Source organism: Stenella coeruleoalba (genome assembly GCF_951394435.1).
Source record: "Stenella coeruleoalba genome assembly, chromosome: 4".
NCBI classification, from domain to species: domain Eukaryota; kingdom Metazoa; phylum Chordata; class Mammalia; order Artiodactyla; family Delphinidae; genus Stenella; species Stenella coeruleoalba.
In genome coordinates, this window is record NC_137149.1 from 129064445 (window position 1) to 129087675 (window position 23231).

The following is a 23231-nucleotide window of genomic DNA, read 5'->3' on the forward strand; positions in this document are numbered from 1 at the left end:
AAAAAATACAACCACCTTTCCCCTGGCAATCTTGGATCCTTTTCTTTGAATTCTTTGCTTTTATTTTTTAAATTAAGGTATAATATCCTATATTTGTTTTAATAAGAATAGTATCCCCAGACTTCCCTGGTGGCGCACTGGTTGAGAATCCACCTGCCAATGCAGGGGACATGGGTTCGAGCCCTGGTCCTGGAAGATCCCACATGCCGCGGAGAAACTAAGCCCATGCGCCACAGCTACAGAGCCTGCGCTCTAGAGCCTGCGAGCCACCACTACTGAAGCCTGCGTGCCTAGAGCCCGTGCTCCGCGACAAGAGAAGCCACCGCAATAAGCCCGCGCACCGCCATGAAGAGTAGCCCCCACTCGCCGCTACTAGAGAAGGCCCACATGCAGCAACGAAGACCCAATGCAGCCAAAAATAATACAAATTAGTTAAAAAAAATAGTATTCCCTTAAACATCCAGTAACTGGTACTTAAATAAGATATGCTACTTATCCTGTGGCTTTGAACAACCCCGATACACCACTGCACCGCTGTATATATCCCAGTTACTTACGCAACAATATCAAAACACATGCAATTTTTGAAACAGCTTTTTATTAAACAGCAAAGCATAATGGCAACACAGTTTTAAATGTTTAAAAATTAGGTCACAAAGGGATGCAAAATGTTTGCAGTATGACTATTATATATTCATACAGCTAAAGTCATCAAATCTTAACACCAATACAAACATTAAGATTATTCCATGATTAGCCTAAATTTAATAACCATAAACTATATTAGTGGATCTCTTTTCCTATTTAATATTTTAACATTACTTCTGATACTGATTTCTTTACCAAATGGAATGTACAAACTAAATTTTAAAAAAGTGTTAAATGACTAAAACTCTGCAAACCAGTAGTTGGGTTTACAGAAAATTCTGGGAGAAGTAGTGAGATAAAATACTGAGAAAGCATCAATTAGTATACATGTAAAACTCTCCCATTTTATTCATGATTCTGATACTAATACAGTTTTTAAGGGACTTTGCAAAGTTGATCATCTGGGTACTGCAAATAAACCTGAGACCAAATTTTATTCTCTTCTAGGTATGGTTTATATAAGGTTAGCCAAACTTAATCCATTTTCTTATATATTCCCCCCCCCCCCCCAGCCCAAATCTAATCTGTGCCAGAGATAACACAAATCTGGAGTAAAACTGTTTGGAGTTGGTTACAAGTACTTACCAAGTATTGAATACTTCTCCTACCCTATTTCTGTTTTTCCTCAAAATTTTCTATTTCAAACACACACACAACCAGAGCTCATCTTTTCAGGTATCAAGTGGATTATTTTGTGCAAAGGAAGTTTTTAACAACATATCTTCCCAATACGATAATTCAGTTTCAAAGAAAAATCTTCATCTTTATAGCCCCCGTTTTCAATTGATTAAACAGAAACCAACTATCCTATCTTATTACTAAATATAACAAATAAGCCCTAAACTGAGAAAATATCTTATTTTGGTTAAGTTTCAACAGAGTTCGGGCTACTCTCTTAGATGATTAACTACTGAAATTACTTTTTACAAATGTGAAACCAATTTTTTCCTTAGGGGAAGGAAAATGGGAAGAAAGCAAATGGAGAAGAGGCACACGATGGTGGACAGGGTATATAAAGCTGTGCATTCAGTACGTGATTTTGGTCACTTTGTCACAACACGGTGGTTATTTTCTTGTATCTCTAACTATGCCTATAATAAAAGACAATGCTAAACCTATAAATCAAAGCAAATTTGATATAACATTCATTTTCAAGTTTCATAAATATATGCATTTCTAATTATAAAGTCTCTACAATACCTTTGCACATTTTCATAGACTAACATAATACACAAACTCATGAAAGTCTTCTGTTATGCTCTTAATTTTGCTTAGGTCTGACATTATCTTCATAAATACTCAGTGAAGCCACAAACAAAAGTACTGTAACTTTTGGAATCTATCCAAGTTTTAAAGAAAAAAAGATCAGCAGCAATTCCGTAAGACATAAGGGATATCAATCCCTTATTTTCTTTTGCTTTTTGTGTCAGTTGTTTGAAAAACACTAGAAGCTGACATGAGGTTTTCTATATATTGTCCAAGAACTTGGTTTTCTGATTTTAGCTTCAGATTTTCTTCCTTAACTGCATCTACCCTTGCAGAGAGATCTATATGAAAAATAAAAAAGCACATTGTCAATAAAATGATGGCAATGACTCCGTGTTATAAAATGGTTATTAAGATTCATTCTTAAAAGAAATACAATCCTTAAATTGTCTGTTTTTAAACTCAGACTACTTTAGAAGTTAAGGTAAAGAAAGTAAACTGAGTGCAAATCAATAGCCAAAATCCCTAAAAAGAGATTTCACATTAGGCTAAATGTTATTCTTTGTTATTCTTTAACAGCATTTTTGTTAAGTAGTTAACTCTTAAAATGGTTATTTAAAAAAACACTGTTTTTAAAATGTGAATTTTGGTTCATATCATCATAAAACCATAATGTCTTTACTAGTAATATTTAAGACAGTGTAGTAGGTGAACATAACTGAATTCACATACTGGATATAGGCAGTCAGTTTCCAAGCAATTGATCGTTTTGTATTTTTACATTAGCAAGAAATTCAAAAGAGCAGGTCTTGATGATTAAAAAAAGAAGATACCACACCTCAGTCATTCAGCAACTAAGTTACTGAGGTGCCTTCTAAGAGACAGGCACTGTTCTAGAGGCAACAGTAACAAAAAAGGTCCCTTGCCCTTTACCAGCTGACATTCTAATGGGGCTTAGGGTGGGTGGGGGTCAGGAGAAAAAGCAAGAAGGGTAAGGGTCACAGGAAGCCAAGGGCGGTTGTCCTGTGATACAGTATAGTCAGGGATAGCTATTTTGATTAAGGAAATTTTGCTAGAGACCTAAAGGAAGTAAGGGAACGAGCCACACAGATATGCAAATGACTAAGGGAAAAGATTCAAGCACAGGGGAACAGCAACTGCTAAGACCCTGAGGAGAAGCTTGCTGAAAGAACAGCAAGGAGGTTGAAGTGTCCTAGTCAGGGAATGTGACAGGACTGAAAGGTAAAAGGGAAGTGAGAGACTTACAGAGAGGAACCTGGCTTCCATTAACTGTGAGATGGGAAGCCACTGGAATGACATGATCTGCTCAACCTGTTTTCAGAAAAAACCACCACCACCTCTTAATTTCGTTGAAAACCAAAAGATGTTTCACTGGTGGAATTAATTTTATGCAAGACATTTAGAAAATGGAAAAACTCAGATCAGTTCCCTTATAATCCCTGAGGCTAATACACTGATTTTACACTCAAATAAGCTTTATTAAAGTGGACTTAGTAACACAACGCAGGGACTTAAACGGGGCTCATTATGTTAGACCTTAAAGAGGGAAGCATAAGAACACTATTTGACCTCCTTATTGAAACGTATCTGTTCTTTGAAATTACCAGCCAAAGCTACAGGCAGGAGAGGAAAAAAAACAAAGTAGACTTTGAAATTTATACTTTTAAAAACTGCACAGTAACAAACAAAATTTAGCAATTTGCTTACAATTACAATTTCAATTACCTGGATGTTAGTCAAGAAAAATACAAAATGCAAGCTAACCTTCAAGGGTGTGTTGGAGTTCCAACACTTGATTAATAAGTCGTGTTTTCTCCTCCAGTTCCACCTGATTTTCAGCATCAACTGCTGTAATGAAAAGGTTCAGATTTACTATTAATATTAGCTACCATTTGTGTAGTATAGCACTTAAAAGATCTGCAAAATGGTTTATATTCATTCTTACTTGACTTATACAAGAGCCCTGTAAAATAAAAGGTTATATTCCACATGGCAGATGAGGACACCAAGGTGAAGGTAAAATGTTTTGCCAACATCTCATAGTTAAAGAATGGAAGTTGCCTTAAATCTTTTCTAGAACTAGATGGGATTATAAATAAGTACACTGGCCAAGATCAAAGCCTTCTAAGTATTGATTCTCTGATCTTTCTGTTGCTTAATAAAGCAATGTATGCGCCACAAAACCAGGAACATACAAAAAGGAAAACGAAGAACATACCATCCATGTCAGCATTCATCATCTTCGGTAACAAACTTTTGGGCCTTGGATACAAAATTCTTGATGAATGGTCTGCAATGAGAAAAAGTTAGAAACACAGACACATAGAGTAATGAAATATAAGCTTGTTTTTCAGAAGAAAATTAAGTGACCCAGTAGGACCCTTTTCACATGCTTTACTAAGAATAAATACCCAGTGGGGAAATAAGCAAAGAATATTTACAGTTTACGAAGAGAAGTATTAAGTAAATAAGAGAAAATGTTGAGTTTCTTGGTACTCAAAGAAATGCATAATAAAATACCACTGTATATTTCGTAAAATATTTTTCTAAAAGAAGATAATGATCAATGCTAGCGAAGTTATGGAAAAACTAACACAAAATATTGGACACAAATTTTAAACGTAATATTTTTGGAAAGCAGTACAGTAATAAACAAGATTCATAAAAACATTTAAATATTTTTTACAAAGTAATTTTACTCTTGGAAATTTAGCCTAAGAAAAATTAAGAAGGAAAAAAATTACATCTATAAAAATCTACTTCAACCTTATTTATAACCCAGTAAACTGGAAACAACATAAACTGTCCATTCAGAGCCTGGTTGATTATAGTTGCCATTTCTAATGGAGCGGCTACTAAAAATAATTATGACTATAATAACATGAAAGAATGTTTATGCCATTGTATATTCACTGATGTAAATTATGTGAAAAATCTTTAGTATGGATAAAGAACACACAGCAAATTGAAAAAGCTCTTACATTAAGGATAATGGCAGCAAGGAAGACAAATCTCTCTAAAAATATTCTTCATTATTAAAACACTGTTTCATATATACCAATTAACACTTTTTAAACATAAAATTCAAAAGAAAAATACTCGTTATCTGAAACACTAATATGGGTTAAATGAAAAATATGTACTTGTCACCTCCTGGTTATAGTTAAAATAGATTAATTAGGATGTAAATGAGTAAATAAATATTAACATTTTCTTGTGTCCATAAAAGGCTCCAAAATATTAGAGCACTAAATCCTTGTGAAACATGTTCTGCTCTATTGCTAACATTTATTTCACATGCAATGTGCTCAAAATTTATTAAATAATGTACCAGATTATTACTGAAAACAGATTTGTTAACCAATCTAATTTACTCAGTGAAGCAACTTAGATCTTAGTCAATGTTGTTACTCTTTCTTCAAGTATTTACTGAGCACCTACTACACCCAAGGCATTGTTATGCCTCCATATGCTGAACAGTAGAACCCAAACCTACTGAACAAGGATGTCTACATACCAGAACTAGAATCACAATCAAAACAGTGATCAGTGTATTGTATATTCCCTCATGACACTTCAGATGCTGGCATGAACATGGCAATAGAATGCTCAGTGTACACATGTATAAACTGCCTCTCAAGTAAGAGATCACTCAGTCTAAAAAAGAAAGATATTAAACCTCCTTTACACATAGTTTTATTAAAGAAGTAACACTAAAAATAATGCTTAATACATCTACCCCAAGTCTTCCCACTTACACAGCATTAGCGCTACTCTCCCTGTTTTTTTTTTTTTTTTTTTTTTGCGGTACGCGGGCCTCTCACTGTCGTGGTCTCTCCCGTTGCGGAGCACAGGCTCCGGACGCGCAGGCTCAGCGGCCATGGCTCATGGGCCCAGCCACTCCGCGGTATGTGGGATCCTCCCGGATCGGGGCGCGAACCCATGTCCCCTGCATCGGCAGGCGGACTCTCAACCACTGCGCCACCAGGGAAGCCCCTCCCTCACTGGTTTTAATTATCAGGTTCTTTGTACTTCAGAAAAAGTTTTAGATAGGTAGATATAGTTGCATACACACACACACACACACACACACACACAGATGACCCTTGAACAAGGGTTAGAACTATCCGGGTCCACTTACACTCAAATTTTTTTCAATAAATACTACTACAGAACTACACGACCTACAGTTGGTTCAATCTGCAGAAGCGGAATTGCGTATATGGCAGGCTGGCTGTAAAGTTATATGTGAATTTTCAATCGTGCAGAGGGTCGGCACCCCTAACCATCGTTGTTCAAGGGTCAACTGTATAAATATGTGTGTATATGTGTATATATATGTCTATACACACACACACACACATAAATCCAAACAGATTATGAAATTTTTTTCAAAAATTCTTTAAGTCATTAAATGCTTTGGATAATAGTATTCGAAGACCACACTTCAAAAATTATTCTTCTCCATTCAATCAATGTGTCTTTATAATTGAAGAGGAAGAGTGCTAGCAGTGAAAACTTTATTTGGCCCCTCCCCGAGAGAAGATCACTTTCATACCACTTCAACTATTGATACTTGTCTGGGAGGGATGACAGAGGTAACAGCCAAAAGCAAAAGTAAGTGATCTTGGGAATACTCAGCAACAGCAGACTTCAACTTGGCTATCTTCCCTGCTACATGAGAGAAGTATTCCCCATTTTTTAAAAGTTTGCTTTATGCCACTTCACTTGTATAAAAGACCTACATTAGTACCTGTTTTGCTAAACAAAAGAAATCTGATGAGGATTTTCACTTTCGTGAAAAAAGGCAAAAAACAAAAATAGCATTCAGCGTTTGTTTTGCAGCAAGGTGTTATAAGAGGCAGCACTCACTCTGAGCAGTGACACCAAGCTCCTTCCCTGAGAACTACACTCAGCATCTCAGCCTCAAGCCACCACAGCTTTGACCTGTGTCTGTGAGCATCCGTGTTTTATTTATTTTGTGCATCTGTTAGCAAGATGTGTCCTAAGATAATTGCTTCATCACTTTACGCCATTTCAGCTTACAAAAGGTAGGAATGCTCTACTTTCAGATAGTAGGGGGAAACCTGTATATTAAATCCTCCAGATTTCTAATATCCAGTCTTTTTAAGAATACACCTGAAACAGAATTCTCATGACAGCCGAGAAGAGTGATATGATACACCAGTCAAAGCAACAGATAATCACAAAATCAATGCACTCAACTTTGAAATCAGATCTAGTATAGGGATGGGTTATACTTCTTTTGCCCGTATTTTAGTCTAATACTAAAATTAAACCCAGAAGTCTTCCATAAATGCAAAGTGTTCCAGGCTGACCAATGTAGTAGGTAAGGAAAAAGAAGCCAGTTTCTGAAATTTTGGCCACATATAACCCAAACAATAGAAAATTACTCTTAGAAAAACACATCCAGATTGGGGTGGAAGCAAGAGCACAAAAGCAGGGCGCAAGGACAGTGCTATAGGATATACCACATAACCCAAGACAGCACTACTCACATCATAGCCCATGTAAGATTGCCCTGAGGGCTGAACAGTGCAAAACCTGCCCAGCTGTATATGGCAGCCGTGTGCAACACCAGAGTATCACCGGCTGCCTCTGCATGACAACAACAAAAAAACACAAGTAGCAATTTTTTCTTATTGTTATGTGATCAAATAGACCAGTCTCAAAACGCTACTCCTGTATATATTCTAAGTCTGTCAGGACATCCAGAGTTATAAACAGATTTATTTTATATATGGGATCAAAAGGTTTGTTGAGCTCTTTAAGTCAAAGTATTTTAGCCATGGATTTTACTTCCTTCAAAATAGGGTCAATCCTCAAACTTTGCAATGCCTACATTAGCACAGTACTACATCATAATATGCACTTGACACAAGATTGAATTTTTCAACTATAAAATTCTTCTTCTCAATCTATAGTTGCTATCATATCAATCCAATGCTGTGTCAGATGTGCTCTTAGGAGTTCATTTTCAACTCCTTCTGCTCCTACACATAAATCCAAACCTGACATTAAAAGAGAGAGAACCCAGAGGCTTCCCTGGTGGCGCAGTGGTTGAGAGTCCGCCTGCCGATGCAGGGGACACGGGTTCGTGACCCGGTCCGGGAAGATCCCACGTGCCTCAGAGCAGCTGGGCCTGTGAGCCATGGCCGCTGAGCCTGCGCATCTGGAGCCTGTGCTCCGCAACGGGAGAGGCCACAACACTGAGAGGCCCGCGTACCGCAAAAAAAAAGAAAGAGAGAGAGAGAGAGAACCCAGACAAAAGTATCTCAAGTGTGGGAACACCGAAATAAATGTGGGGTGCTAAAACTGATCTGTTTATCCAAAATCTGCCTTAGCTTATCCAAAATCTGCCTTAGCTCTCTGCAATGGATATGACTGTCTGGGATTCCTCAACTCTGACCTAAGCCGAGGTCAGATCTCATAAAACTTTTCTCAAAAATCACAGTAAATTTTAGTGCCTATCTTCATCTAGCCTTGGTCAGTGGAAGAGAATCTAGAGTTATTCTGATAAGTTAAGTCCAGGGAGCAAAAGTATGGAAAGAACAAGGATACAGAAATGTGGCAAGCATTAGTATCGACCCATTTTCCATGCCCTCACAGTCAACTGTGACCAAAGGCTATCATCTTACCAAGTACACCTCTACCTTCTTTTCTAGTATGCCCAACAGTACCATGACATGCTCTTCATAAAAGGCAGTTTAGCACAGTGATTAAGAACACGGATTTAGGTTACCTGGATTCAAATGCTAGCTCTCCTATTTATAAGCTCTGGAACCTCAGGTAAGATTAACATCTCAGCCTCAGTTTCCTCATCTGTAAAATGAGGTTAATAACAGTATGTACCTCATAGTTTTGTTGTGAGAACATTATGAGTTGATATATATAATGTGATTGCAACAATACACAGTAGTTATTCAATAATGTTAACTATTATCTTTTCTACCTTTTAGCTGTACTTCAGGCCACAAGAAGAATTTTAAAAAATTACCTGGTCCACTTGCCTCATTTTTACAACTAAGCCAAGGCCAAGATGATAATGGCCTACCTAAGACCACAATAATACTTACATAGACAGAGCCAAGACTACATACAGTCAATGTCCCAGTCTAGTTTTTTCCACCACTCCACCACAGTATGCTCACGACGGAGACCTGAGATTTTGAGACTTTTCTGATATCCACCCAACCTAAACCTCTCAACTTTTCTGCATCTAAAACTGATTTTCATCATCTGTCATCTACTTACTAAAGGAACTAGCAAGACTACTAAACGTCACTGTACATTAATATACTAAATTCTTTACATATACTAGCTCATCAAATCAACAGGACATGGCACTTTACAAACGTGGACCCTGTATCTCAGAAAGGCTACATATCTTGCCTTAGAGTTCACAGCTGAAGTCTGTACCGAGAATCTGAACTCAGATCTAACTATAAAGTCCCTGCTTTTTCCATTATGCAATGGAAGGCACTTTAATATGACCCTAATCTAAATTTGCAAAACATTTTGCAACGCCTGATGTCAAATTTCTTTGCTATTTCTACTATCTAAAAAACTGAAGGTAATTTTCATTCACTGCAAGCTGCAACGACTTTCAACATGGCTTGTTCAAGTCCCTTCAAATTCTGACTTGTTCTGGTTAAGTCCAATTTTAAATTCCACAAAATTAAGGGACTGTTTGGCCAAATATTTGACCAGAAATGAGATCCCCAGAGTGGCTAGCTATATTGAGTTTAATCAAGGAATGAGTACAGGCACGGAATATATAGACAGAGCTTTGGATTCTCAGGTACAGTGTTGGGAACAGAGCACACCATCTGTCCTTAACATTATTACGTCATAGTACTGGAATCGATACACAACGAAAATCCTGTCTTTCAGGAATGTCTGTTTCTCCTTTCCAACAATCCTAAGTCCCCAAACTTGTCCAGCAGGACCCCTGAAAGATGCCCATTGAGAAACTAACCCGGGAGCTACTTTCAGAGCCTGAAAAGATGTCGCCAGCCCTGGTTTCACCGCTCACTCGGCTCCCTCCCCGCCCCCGCGTCCTCTCCCCCGCCCCCGTCTCCGAGTTCTCCGCCGAGAAGCCGCGGGCTAGTCCAGGCGTGCCAGGTCCCAACCCACACGAACGCCCCTCCCGCAGTCCCACTTCAGGGCGGACAGAGGCCTTAGCCTCAGGATCCGCGGGGAGAAGGCGGCAGGAAGTCCGCGCCACGGACCGCGGGCGGCCCTCCACAAAGCAACCTCTGCGCCCAACAACGAGAGGATGAGAAAAGAGGCTGCGCAGGGGTTCTGCGGGGAGCCAGGCCTCGGCCGCCCACCTAACGCCCAGGCCTTAGGACGCTCTTCCCGGGTCGCCGTACGCCGAGCCGCGTACATCCCGCCCCTCCCTCCAGGCTCTCGTCAGTACCGAGGCCGCAACTCCAGTCGCTCGGGGCCAGGCCCTCCGCAACCCACGACGGCTCTCACCTGCCGTTTGAGGCGCCGGCAGGAGGAAGGACCAGGAGGATACCTCAGGCCTGGACACTCGGACCAACTGCCACCGGCAACCCCGCCCTCTCCGCCCACAGAGCGTGCGCCGAGGCTGGAGTCCCGCCCCGGCCCTGCCCCTCGCCAGCCAATCCCCACTCAAGAAGGGACGCCTGCGCATTAGCTACACGACGCCCCAATCGTCCTACCTCAAACCCTCGGGATCCACCTTTTGCCATAACAAAAGGGCACTGGAATCCAATCAGGGTTGAGGTCGTTGTGGGCGGGTCCGGGAAGAGCAACAGCCAATGACAGTACAGAAGCTAAGCTGAGCGTGCGAAAGCCAGTCCGAGCGAGGCAGCTCCTCAGTCTCAGCCGGTCCGTGAAAATGGGGTCAAGAAATGCAGTGTGGAAAATTGTGGAAAATTCTGACAGCTGTCAGGAAGGAGGTTGGTAAAACCTGGAGGTTGGTAAAACCTAACACTGGGCGAGAGAGAAATCATTCAAATCCAAGAAAAGGACGTGTGTGGACATAACAGAGAAAGTACCCTGGTTCTTCAGTTCTAAAAGCAGACTTTTCCATATTTTTAATTTCCCAAATCGGAAATCTCTTAAGTGTACGTCTAACGGACTGTTCCTCTCCTCATCTTCCCCAAACTATCTTAAAATCCATAATGCGCCGGACCATTTAATAATATTTTAGAATTGAGAAAATACCTTAATACTACTTTAGTGTATAGCACTTTTGTTCACTTTATCCCATTTGATCCTCACAGCAACCCACAGAAAGAAGCTTAAGAGTAAATAAATTTCCTGCGCAAGGTCATAGACGTAGTGTGAAATGCTGTGTGCCAGGCTTTGGGATGTAATGTAATCAGGCTGGGTACCATTCACAGGTACCTAGCACTTGACACAAAGCAGCATGCTGGCTTTGAATATTTGTTATTGTTTCGGCTTTGGCACATCCTCCTGAGTTGTAGAAATGAGTCATATGTCCACCTGTCTCTTGACTTTCTACTTCTAGCACAGTTTGCCAACATAGAGCCTTACTTTTTTTAAGGGATAGATAAGAATTTTTTCCGTTCAGTGTTTGAGATCTATACATTTGACTAGAACTAAGATACACACTATGAGGAAAATTTACTAGAATGCAATGCAGGAGCTAAATACATGAGAAATAAGAAAGATTGAACATAAATCTAACAGGAGTGTCAAAAAGAGAGACTAGAGAGAATGGGTGTGGTCAGTATTTAAAGAGTAATAACTAAGAATTTTTCAGGGTTGTGGAATATTTGAATTAGATTCAAGAAGCACTTATTCTTGAGCAGGATTAAAATAAGGAATTCTATACCTGGACACATCGTGGTGAAACTGCAGAACACCAAAGACTAAGAGAACTATTAAATGCAGATTTTTTTTTCTAGAAGAACAGGTTTTGGGGGGGTTGTTTTTTCCTGTTAGTTTTAAATAGGGTAAAATATACATAAAAGACTTACCATTTAAATAACCATTTTAAAGTGTGCAGTCCAGTAGTGTTAGGTATATTCTCATTGTTGTGCAGCCAATCCCCAGAACTCTTTTCATCTTGCAGAACTGAAATTTTATACCCATTAAACAACTCCCCATTCACCTCTACTGCCAGTCCCTGGCAACCACAACTCTTTCTGCTCTATCAATTTGACTATTTGAGGCACCTCACCTAAGTGGAATCATACAGTATTTGTCTTTTGTGACTAACTTAGCATAACATCCTCAAGGTTCATCCGTGTTGTAGCATGTGTTAGAATTTCTTCTTATTTAAGGCTGAATATTATTCCATTGTAAGTATATACCACATTTGGTTTATCTATTCATCCTTCAGTGGACACTTGAGTTGCGTTTAGCTATTATGAATGCAGCTATGAACGTGGTATGTGCAAATATCTCTGTGAGACTGCTTTCAGTTCTTTTGGGTATATATCCAGAATTGGAATTGCTAGATCATATGGTAATTCTGTTTTAAAAGCAACTTTTAAAAATGCGATATTAACACAAGAATAGACAAAAAGAAAGTTAGAAAAGCAAGTTCCTGTACCTGGAAGTTGGTATAAAATAAAGATGTCTGGTAAGGAAGAAATGTTGGTAAGGTTGTGGGAAAAACTATTACTCATTATTCTTGGTAGTAAAATTGGCACAGTAACTTTGTTAATTGGCTATATAAAAGACAAATTATGGTGGTTTTAGTGAAATTGGCTATTCGTATAAAAATATGAAATTAGATCCTGATCTCACACCAAAAATAAAATTCCAAATGAAGTAAATGTGAAATGTGAAAATACTCTAAACTTTTAGGAAAACACAGATGTCTTTATGATGCCACCGTAGAGAAGGATTTGTTAAACCAGACAAAACAGTGTCATTCATTAGGAAAAGATTTTAAATTTTGATTGTTTTATACACAGATGAGAAGACATTTTAAGTCAAGTTAAAAGCAAGCCACAGACTGAAATAATATAGTAAAGCTCTGAAAATGTAAAGAATTCTGACAAAGATTAAAAAAATATTCAAATAACATAAACAGGCAACTCACAAAAGAGGAAAACTGAGTGGTCAGAAAGATTTTTTTTTAATGTTTACCTTCACTAGTAATCAGGGGGATTGATATTAAAACAAGATAAAGGGGTCAGTTCATTAAGAAGATGCAAAATTGTAACAGTGCTACAAAGTGGCACTGAAGCAAAAACTGATAGAACTGAAATAAGAAACTAGCCTACAACAATAGTCAGAAAGTTCATCACTCCCCTCTCTGTAATTTGTAAAACAAGTATACAGAAAATCTGTAAGGATAAAGAACCCAGGACCCAAGCTTACCTTCACATTCGAATCACCTAAGAATCTCCTAATAGCTCCAAAGAACAGACTACATCCCAGATTTATTAAATTATGGTCTCTAGGGTGGGATACTGACATGAATATTTTTAGAATTTACAAAGGTGATTTCAACAGAGTGCAGGCAAATTTGGAAATTGTTGATATAAAAGACCAGAATAAAAACTTCTATCAACATATTTGACCCATTTGACATTTATAGAACATTCGACCCAGTAACTAGAGAACTTGTCTTCTTTTCAAATGCACATGGAATATTCACCAAAATGGACCATATTCTATCATAAAACAGCCTCAACAAATTTTAAATGATTGTAGTCATAACAAAATATTTTCTCTGCCCACAAAGGAATTAAACTAGAAAGCAGTAACAAAAAGATATTTGTAGAAAACCAAGTAGTTGGAAATTAAACTACTTGCTTCTAAAGACACTATGGGTCACAAGAGAAGTCACAAGAGAAATTAGAAAATATTTTCAATAAATGTAAAGATGTCAAAATTTGTGGGATGCAATGAAGCAGTGCTTAGAGAAATTTCTTTACCATTAAATGCTTATATGAGAAAACCACCTATGAAATAGTCTTGCAAAGAAAGTTTTTTTTTTTAATGCAGCCTGACCCAATCAAGTCCATAAACTAGAAATTTAACAGGAAATACAGAGGACAGAGAAATATGTTAAGTCTACCATCTGGATAAGCTTAGCGAAATCTGACAATGGAACAAAACAACAGGACAAGAACAAATAACAAGAAACAAAGCCCTTTCTTTAACAAATAAATCGCACTGGAAGAAAAAACAATGGAAAGAAGACTTGTAGATAAAAAGACACTTAAAATACATTTTAAAAAACAGACCCAAAAAAACCTATGGTTTATTTTGAATGCACCCTTGGATGATAAAACTATTTTTAAAATGCAAGAAAATGATTACTATAAGTAGGATACGGTAATTCTAGAGCATTCAACTTTTTAAAATTTCAGAATCAAACATATATCTTGCTAGAGAATTTAAACTTAAAGGAAGTCTTTAGACAAGCTATCTGAAGAAGATAACACACAAAAAGGTAACCATAATATTAGAAGAAGCATATCATTCACAAAATGTTGCAAATTGGATAAAACAGTGTTGCTGATAGTTGTCCTTCAATGAATAGAAAAAAATTCTTGAAATGGCAAAAAAGGTGGGAAGAAAGAACAGTATACCCAAGTGATTATAAAAAGGGAGTAGAAACCTTGGCAAACTAGTCATGAAGTGAACATTCATCAAATTATTTACTTACATGGTGTTTCATATTTGCGTTACATTTTTCAATAAAAAATCGTTTAAAAATAGCCACAAAATTCCCTTCTGAATAAGAAAAACAGTCAAGTACAAATAGGAACCACTGAAATTGTATAGAAATATTTGATTATAAGATGGATATTCATGTGATCTGGAAGGTGCATATATTATAAACCATCTAAATAAAAGCACAAATTAAAATATTCTTCATAGAGAATGGGGAACTCTAAATGGAAAACTATTGTTACAAGACAAAATATTATGTGAGGAAGAAATAATAAATAAAAAAATAGAGAACCTCCAAGGTTGTTTTGATGTTCTAGTCTGATATACTCTCATCAAGCACATAAAAACTTTTAACTTGTTTGCAGTAATTAGAGGGATCTAAACATACTGTGGATATTTTAAAGTGAAATATGCTAAATGGAGGCATTTTGATAACTTTCAAGTGTAGCCAGGTGTGTTCTCTCCTACTTTACACTCATTAATTTGCAAAATGTGTTTCATCTCATTCCTAAAAAAGAACTCACATTTTCCTTTTTACTTATTTTTTTCCCTTGAAAGGTTATTGAATTCATTGGAGAATGAATGTTGTCCTGAATTTGGTGAGTAAAGAATATTTTCTGCTTGTGGAAACTTGATTTCAAGACTAGACTTAATAGTATGCTCTACTGTTATTTGGAAATTAAGTTGTTTTTGTATACTTTTCTGAAGATTATAATTTCCTGATAATAACCAATAGTTGGCTAATTTGAACAGAATCATTTTCATTCATCTGTTCAATAGAGAAAATGTAAGAAATTACCAGTGTATTTTTAGTGCTTCTCAGATGAAAATTCAGAAGGATTTCAGGGTCTCCATGGAATCAAGCTTTGAACTTCTTGACAAAAATGAAAATAGTAAGGAATGATTCTGTGCAGTCTTGATGCTTATTTTTCTCTAGACAAAGTATTGTCTAATCAGTGTTTCCCAAGTATTGACGCTTATAGCTCTGGTTGAACATGATGAATAGTTACATATTTTATCATAATAGAAAAATATGACAACTAACCCTCAGTTTGCAGATGTTGTTGTTTAGAACAAAGCTAAGTTCAAAAGTGATGTTAATTAAATGGTTAATTTAATATGGCAAAAATTGCAATGTTGGTATGCAAATGTCTGGTTTGGAAAACCCTGGTCTGTCAACAGTGCAGTAAACATTGGTTTGAAGAAGAGGAAACCTGGGTTCCAGTTCTGACTCACCCTATATGTGTTCATTCAATTCTTCATATATTTCCTAGTTTAAAAGTTACTTTAGTGTTCCTTAGAGCTAGATGCTGTAGCATATTCAGATATTTGAAATTGACTGTAAGGTTATGGGGGATGAATCACTTTACCATAGACCCCTGTTTCCTCAAATGAGGGATTGGGATAAAGTTAATTCTGCCTCTCTAATATTGTATAAAATAACTGAGGAATTTATCAAGTAACACTACCAGTGAGTTATAGCAGTTGGTTCCCCATATTTAAGAGTCAACCTTTGATGCTTTGGTTGTGTCTGACAGTCCAGCCCTTAGCACCGTACCTGCCATAACATCTGAGAGCTTTCCTGAGTTAGTTATCTTTGAGCCACTCCATTTTAGCTTTTGTGATTTGGGGTTTCTGTGATTCTCTACACATGAATCTACCACTATCAATCATTTCAGCTGAGTACCTGTTCCACTAAATTTTTATAAAATGATCTGCTTTAAAATCAAGACTAATCATTGGGCTCTTGGAGCATAAAGGGGATTCTGTTTTAATAAGACAAAGTGATTCTTTGAAGGGCCTAGGAGTCAGGGTTGCAAGAAATAAGATTTCATAAAAAGAATGCACATGAGTTGCTAGCAAGTCTCTAAAATGTTGGGCTGCGGATGGATTTTCTTACTTTTGATGCACAAACGTAATCCTCATAGTTTTCTGTTTCCCTGGTAACTGTTTACACTAAATAATCAACTTGGGAGAGTTCCTCTGTCAGGCTGTGTCAGGATTTGGGATTTTACACAGCGCGCAAGCTTACAAGTTAGCCTACTATGAGTTCGTGAATGCTGGGAGAAGACGTGACATGCCTGCGTCAGAGTCCAAGGACTCTGTTACTCACAGCGGCGTGAACTTCATGCTGGTTTGCTTCTGTTTCCCATTTCTCCCAAGCCCCCCATAGATGCCTGCACACGCAGAGGGTTATTGTACAGGGAGGAACGCTGAGCTCAGGGAAGCTATTGCTTTTACGGCAAGTGGAAGCAAGCTTGCTCTTCCACCAGGGGAAGGCATTACTTCATCCCTTAGAGTTGCTCTCTGCAAACACACCCTCAGAAACGGCCTGAATAAAGGTCAGGCAGGTCCTTGTGCTCTTGGCAAACCAGCAAGAACATGCAGTGACACTCAGGGCCCATGGCAGACTGCCCCTCCCCCAAACCTCTAACCTCTTTAGTTTGTGACAAATTCCTATTTTCCTTCCTCCTTCCTTATACAATTATCTCGAGGGAAATAGGAAAAAATGTCTCATAAAGTGTTGGTGGGATGCCTATCAGTCAAAAAGGAAGAAAACTACACTAGCTGGCTTTGAAGAAACATTAGTATTGATAGAAGTCAATGGCATAATCATAGTAAATACATTTTTAGATAAATCAAGTCATATTTTGTAACATTCCCCCTACCCTTTCTTTTTCGCTATTCCAGCAGACTTTGCAACAATCAGAAGGAAGGACAAGGCTGTCTGTAGTTTGTTTGAAAACAAACGGTTAAAATTAATAATTGCCAGGATAATTACTAACACCCATCACAGCAAAAGCAGATCAAGCCTTCCCCAACTTGAAGCAGAGATCCAGCCAGGCTCCCTTTCTTTTTCTTTGCTAATGAGGGCAGAAAACGAGAGAACACCTTGCTGCTAAGGAATAGGGGCTTTGCCCATCCTGCTCAGATATGGCCTCTGTGTCTTGTCTAAACGCTGATGACAACTGATTTAAACAGTTCAAGTCCCCTTAAAGCTGTAGAAGAAATAACTCCTCAAGTTATGGAAAGAGCCCAGGACTCCTTGCTACTCATCCTTGATGGTAGAATTGTGAGTTCTGGAGTTTGAAGTAGGTTTCCTTTATGCACAGCATGAAGCAAGTTATAAGTAAATAGGATGTAATTTTCATTTGGGGAGAAAATTGATATGCCCTTCAGAGGCATCCTGGAGTCCATCCTTCTCACAGAAGTTTCTTCAGAGGTGATCTCTATAGATCTTTATGTTTCAGGGCATTAATTTCACTTAGAGCATTGTTTCTCCCACTTAAAAAGTTTTATGTCAAAATACGTTTTAGTATATTTTCTAACAAGCATCATTGGCCACAACCCAACTCAGCATTTTAACATTTTCTGGTATGTACCTCTGTGGTTTAGTTTTGGATTTGATGTCAAAGGTGTATAGTCTACTCTTAATATCACCTCAGAAAAGTATCATCAGCTTAAAAAAGCCACTGGTTTTGCCATTCTGCAAGTGACCACCTGCAGACATGGGAATTTAGAGTGCTTGGTGGTCTGTGAGTACTGAGAGTATCGGAATAGAAACCCTCCTATACCCGATTCCTTAAATCCCTTGAAGAAGAACCAGCTGATCTTCATGAATGCAGCCCAATTGCCAGTACAGTGTCTACATGTGTGTCTGGAAATACTGGTTGAATGAGTGCATGAATGAATTTTCTGCTTTGGGTCCTTCCTTTTCCTGTCTCATGAAAATCAGACAATCTATGCTGCATTAGAGGATGACACAGTATTTCCACAGTGTCTTTTCACTTCAGAGCTCACATGACTTTCTATCAAATTATCTCACTGCCCCTTAACACATCCCAGTGAGAAGGCAGCAAAGCCAAAGAAGTCATTTTCCTTATGGTCCAAGTGGTGGTTCTTCACACTTACAGAACATTAGGCACACATGAACCATCACCTAGAGTGACAACTGATGTCACCTCATCATAACTTATGTCTCTGGCAGCTGTCGGGAGATACTCAGAATACACTAAAAGACACCATGAACAACATTTAGGGGCCAGAGAGAGGGAACTGCTAGTGACTTGATGGCGTATGTTCTCTTTGAGATGGTACGCTAGTGACCTCTAGTGGCAAAATTGATTCAAGATCAGTTTCTATTGATAATTCACCACAAAAGATCTTTCTTATATCAATCCTGTGTTTTCCATTCATGTAGCAACCTTTTCTACTTGTAGAATGACCTTAGTTATGCACAATGACTTATTTGTAGCTGTTCATATCCAAACATTTTTCTCATTTCATAGAACCAACTTTTGAGCTGAAAGAGCTCTCGAAAGGATTTGTTGGTTTTATTTCATTATGTGTGGAAAATGAGACCCAGAGAAACAAAACGACTTGCCTGAAGTCTCACCTCAGGGGTGGAACTAAAAGTCTAATAAGTCTAAGGCTCTTTTCAAACTTCAGATGACTGCAGCCCAGCTGACATCTGACTGCAGCGGCATCAGGGATCCCCAAGGGAAAACTGCCCAGCTAACCCCCCTGAATCACTGAGCCGCAGAACAGCGAGCAAACAAAACGGTTGTTGCCGTTTTGGGTTATGTTATACAGCAAGAATAATCAAAACAAAGAATTCATTTAGGAAATTTCTCTGATTCTATACAAAATAATGAAAAATACAAAATAATATACACCTCTCAGGTACTAGTTAATCTTCTATTAATAGTCAGAAACATCTTCCACGAAACTACCCATTTTAAAGATATTTACATTTTGAAACTATGGACCCAGTAGAGGATATATGTGTTCTGCACCCTATAAAAATCAATGAGTCAGTCTCAGTCAAAAAGTATCATTGGAACTCCTAACGTGTTGCTCACTTAAGAGAATACAGACATCTCTCAAAGAATTTATAATCTAGTTGGTAAGACATATCGAACCCACATTAGCTAGAACAACTGTAAAGCAGGGTGGTGCTAAGTATGACAGAACTTTGGAGAGAAGAGAGAGAGTGGGACTGGATTAGGAACACATCTGGGGGTAGGGACATGATGGAGAGACCTTCTGACTAGTAGACTTGATATTCTCCCAACTGCAATTATTACAAGAGTTGGCAGTGCTTCTCCCTTCATTTCTTTCTGTATCTCCAATACCTGGCCCATAACAGGGATGCAATATAAACATAGTGAATGAATGGCTGAATGATATGTGTTTGGAGGTAGTAGGAAGTAAGTTGGAAAAAAATAATAAATGAAAGAGTGAATGAATGAATCAGCTGAGGAAGACATGGAAAGCCAGGCAGGAATTTGATCCAGTGGATTCCTAAGGTGGTGAGAGACATGTTTTCTAGAAAGATATATGGAGAACTAAGTATCCAGAGTGAATCAGTAGGAAGACACTACAGGAGGAGGCATATATAATAACAACAGTAATAGCTAACATTTACTGAGTTCCAACTATCTGTAAGGTGCTGTACTGAGCACTGAACATAAAATAATTCATTCAGTCCTTACCATAATCCTATAAGGTAGTTACTGTGATTATCTTTACTTTGCACATGAGAAAACTGATATTACTAGAGGCTAGGTTATACGATTCTATGACTGTTATAAAATTCAGTCATGAGTGGTAGAGGCAGTGGAAAAGGAGACAAAGGGATATTACCGTAAACATTTTTAAAAAAGTAGAAGCAGGATGTGTTAACAGATTAATCAACCATGGAAGATAAAAGTGAAGTAAGGGTCCAAGATGACCATGATTTTTAGTCTCGAGTTCTAGGAAAATGATAGTACCATGTTGCAACTCTGCCACCTGGGTGGGTTACCCTATCAGACACCAGCCCTTTTTCACCCAAGGTTCTGAGAGAGAACTAAGCCCACCTAAGGTATTCATTGCATGAAATAAAATCAATTCTCCCCTTGCATCTAGAAAGGTACTTCTTATGTGTCATCCCTGAGAGAATTGAGAAAGTAGTCACTCAGATCCTTTTCCATGTTCCAAGGTTCTTTTGAGGAAGCCTGGTTGAGAAAGGCTATCATTGTTTAGCAGAAGACTTACTTTTGAAAACTGTATTATTTAGCCTGTTCACCCTTGTCCTTCCCTCAGAAAACAACCTCAAACTGTATAACTTTGACTAAGAAAGTCCTGGTTCCAAAGTTCTAACTTAGAGCAAATTCCTAGCTCTGAGCTGCAGCCTATTTGATGGCCAAATCCACTGAATTTAATTCTTCTTGAACTCAATAGCTTGAACTGTTAGTTGTTTTGTTTGTTTTGCTTTGGTTTTTCTGTATGTTTTCCTTACAAAGAATTTTCTTGGAAAGATTTTCCCCTTCCACAGTAACTTTGCCTTCTTAAAATGGTGATTCCAGGACCTAGACTTTGTAGGTTGGTGACACTATACCACTGTGTAGAGAGCCCAGAATCTCCCAGACTCTATAGGTCTTTCTTGAAGCACTGAGTGCTTCTCTCACCACTTGGGTTTGATGTGGTTTCCCTGCCTTGTAATCCACTGAGGTTGGGAAGGGCTTACCTCATGGTGACATTTCACTGGAAGAGTCCTATGTGTTGACCAGAACATCTGTAAACCCCTTTAGGTCAGTCACCAAGCTGATGGAAAAAGGTTTCTAAAGCCTCCTAACCATAAGTCGTTCACCTTTTATATCTTTAAATACATAAAGCTTATGGAATTTTCGGGAAGGGATTATTAGGACTGAGGTGGTGACAGAAAAAGAAAATGAACTGCTGTTTCAGGTGGAACAATAAAGAACTGTGGTGGATTTTAGCTAACTACAACCCAAAGTTCATATTTTGAGCTTAGTTTTTGCATATTAGCAGTGACAATTTTACAAACTTCAAAAATCATTTGTTTAGTCAAGGGTATTAGTTGTAGAGAATTTTCCCTTGTACATCACAAGTATTTTTACTATATTTATAATATATGTAACATTTATTCCCCACTTACCAGGTGCCCCACAGTTTTACAAGAACTATTTTATTTAATTCTTACAAAATGTTTAGAAGGTAGGTACTTGGTATCCCCATGCTATGGAAGAGGAAACTAAAGCTTAGAGAGGTTAAATAACTTGCCCAGTGTTAGACCACAGTTTGCTGAGCCAGGACTTGATTTCAGGGCCTTCAACTACAGAGCTTGGAAACTTAATTATTACGCACTGTTGCCTAAGGAAAAGGCATCCTCCATAAATGAATAATAAGGGAAATAACTAGCCTGTGAAGCAATATTTATTTGTGAATGGTTAATAGACTTAGCAGCAATAATTGTAATGTGCAAATTATATGTGCTTAAACCTAAATTTATCTGAGCTAAAGACTTCTTCTCCATGTACTAAAATTATAAAACTAAAACTTTTCCCCAAAATCATTCAATTCAGACTAGTGAAGTATTGTTTCATGTCCTGGACCAGAGGAGCAAAAAGTGCAAAGGTCAGGCCATGAGATTAGGAAGAAGGAAATAGGAAGAGGACCTTGGACAGCATAGATGTGAGGACAGCATAGATGGGAAGGAGGGAAGGTAGAAAAGAGGGAGGTAGAACGAGGCAGGGAAGGGAGAAACAAGACCAGAGACGTCAGTTGAGAGGGAGAAAAGTCAAGGTAAATACAAAGAACAGAGTGGATTTTAAAATTTGTGGAGGGAATAAGGAAGATGTGAGAAAAAAGAGAAGGCATGAGGTACAACAAATTAAAGATGCTACAGTGGATCAACCGCTATTAGAATGTTGAAAATGAGACCGAATATGATGGTGTTTTCCTTAAAACAAACGTAGGAGGAAGAGTTACAATAAGTAGTCTAGTGAAATGACAGAGACAGTTCTGCTCTGTATCTTGACCCTTTTGTCAACAAGGCCCATCTGGTATGTGGAAGTTGAGATTATAACCCTAACATGAATCCTGAATTTGAGGTCCATGTGGAAATAGCAGTGTTTGGCTTATAAACATCCCATCTTCTGAGAGGAATTAAGGTTAACAACTTTGGGGAGCCCAGACACATGGTAATAGGAACACGTGCTGTCTACACCCACCATCCACGTGGTGGCCATTCATTGCAGGGGAAGCACCGCTTGAGGCTCAAACCAGACACACTGAAGTGACAGCCTGAACTGAGAACCTGGTACATAGTAGTCTCTCATCAAATATTTGTTGAGTGGATGAATGGACAAAAGAATGTGCAACTTTTCCTTGTTGGTCATTCTTTCCTATCTCTCTTTTGGAGACTAATTTATAAGAGAAGAAGAAATCAAGTGAGTGTAAGTGAGAATTTTAATAACTCAAGGCAGTAGGAAGAGAATCCATATATGCTTGATTAAAATACTACATATAAAAGATTTCAAGATAGTAGGTAGCTCTTCCTCTTCTCCTTCTTTAAGGGCACGCTGAGGATTTTTTAACCCACTCAATAAGTTAGGAAACCATGAGTCTATTCTGATTTACATACATACATACATAATAGTCTGATGTGAAATGGAATATTTACACAGTTTCAAAATATCTCCCACCCCCCAAATACTTGCTTATTATTAAAAGAAAAAGGAGTAAGTTACCACCATAACCAAGGGGGCAAAGTGAACCTCACTAGTAAAGGGATAAATAGAAATTATGTACCACCTGATAGGGTGCAATGAGAAAAACACAGCATCACTTCTGATATTCTTGCCAAGTGTATCAATATTGAGGACCCTTTTATAAACTAACTGCTCTATAAT

The 23231-nt window shown here is 38.1% G+C and overlaps 1 protein-coding gene across 2 annotated transcripts in view; it reads right to left on the reverse strand.

Moving 5' to 3' along the window:
* Nucleotides 1-601: 601 nt before the first annotated feature.
* SCOC (short coiled-coil protein) overlaps nucleotides 602-23231 on the reverse strand; it is a gene marked incomplete at its 5' end in the record, with an annotated part of 38231 nt that continues 15601 nt past the window's right edge. Inside the window, 4 exons of one of the 2 annotated variants that reach the window (XM_079920308.1) lie at nucleotides 602-2195; nucleotides 3640-3723; nucleotides 4094-4165; nucleotides 10378-10558. In XM_079920308.1, coding sequence (XP_079776434.1) covers nucleotides 2053-2195; nucleotides 3640-3723; nucleotides 4094-4165; nucleotides 10378-10558 — 480 coding nt within the window. In that variant the 3' untranslated portion in view covers nucleotides 602-2052. Of the gene's footprint in view, nucleotides 2196-3639; nucleotides 3724-4093; nucleotides 4166-10377; nucleotides 10559-23231 lie in introns of those variants that run through there. The other variant, XM_079920309.1, reaches the window with a different exon arrangement.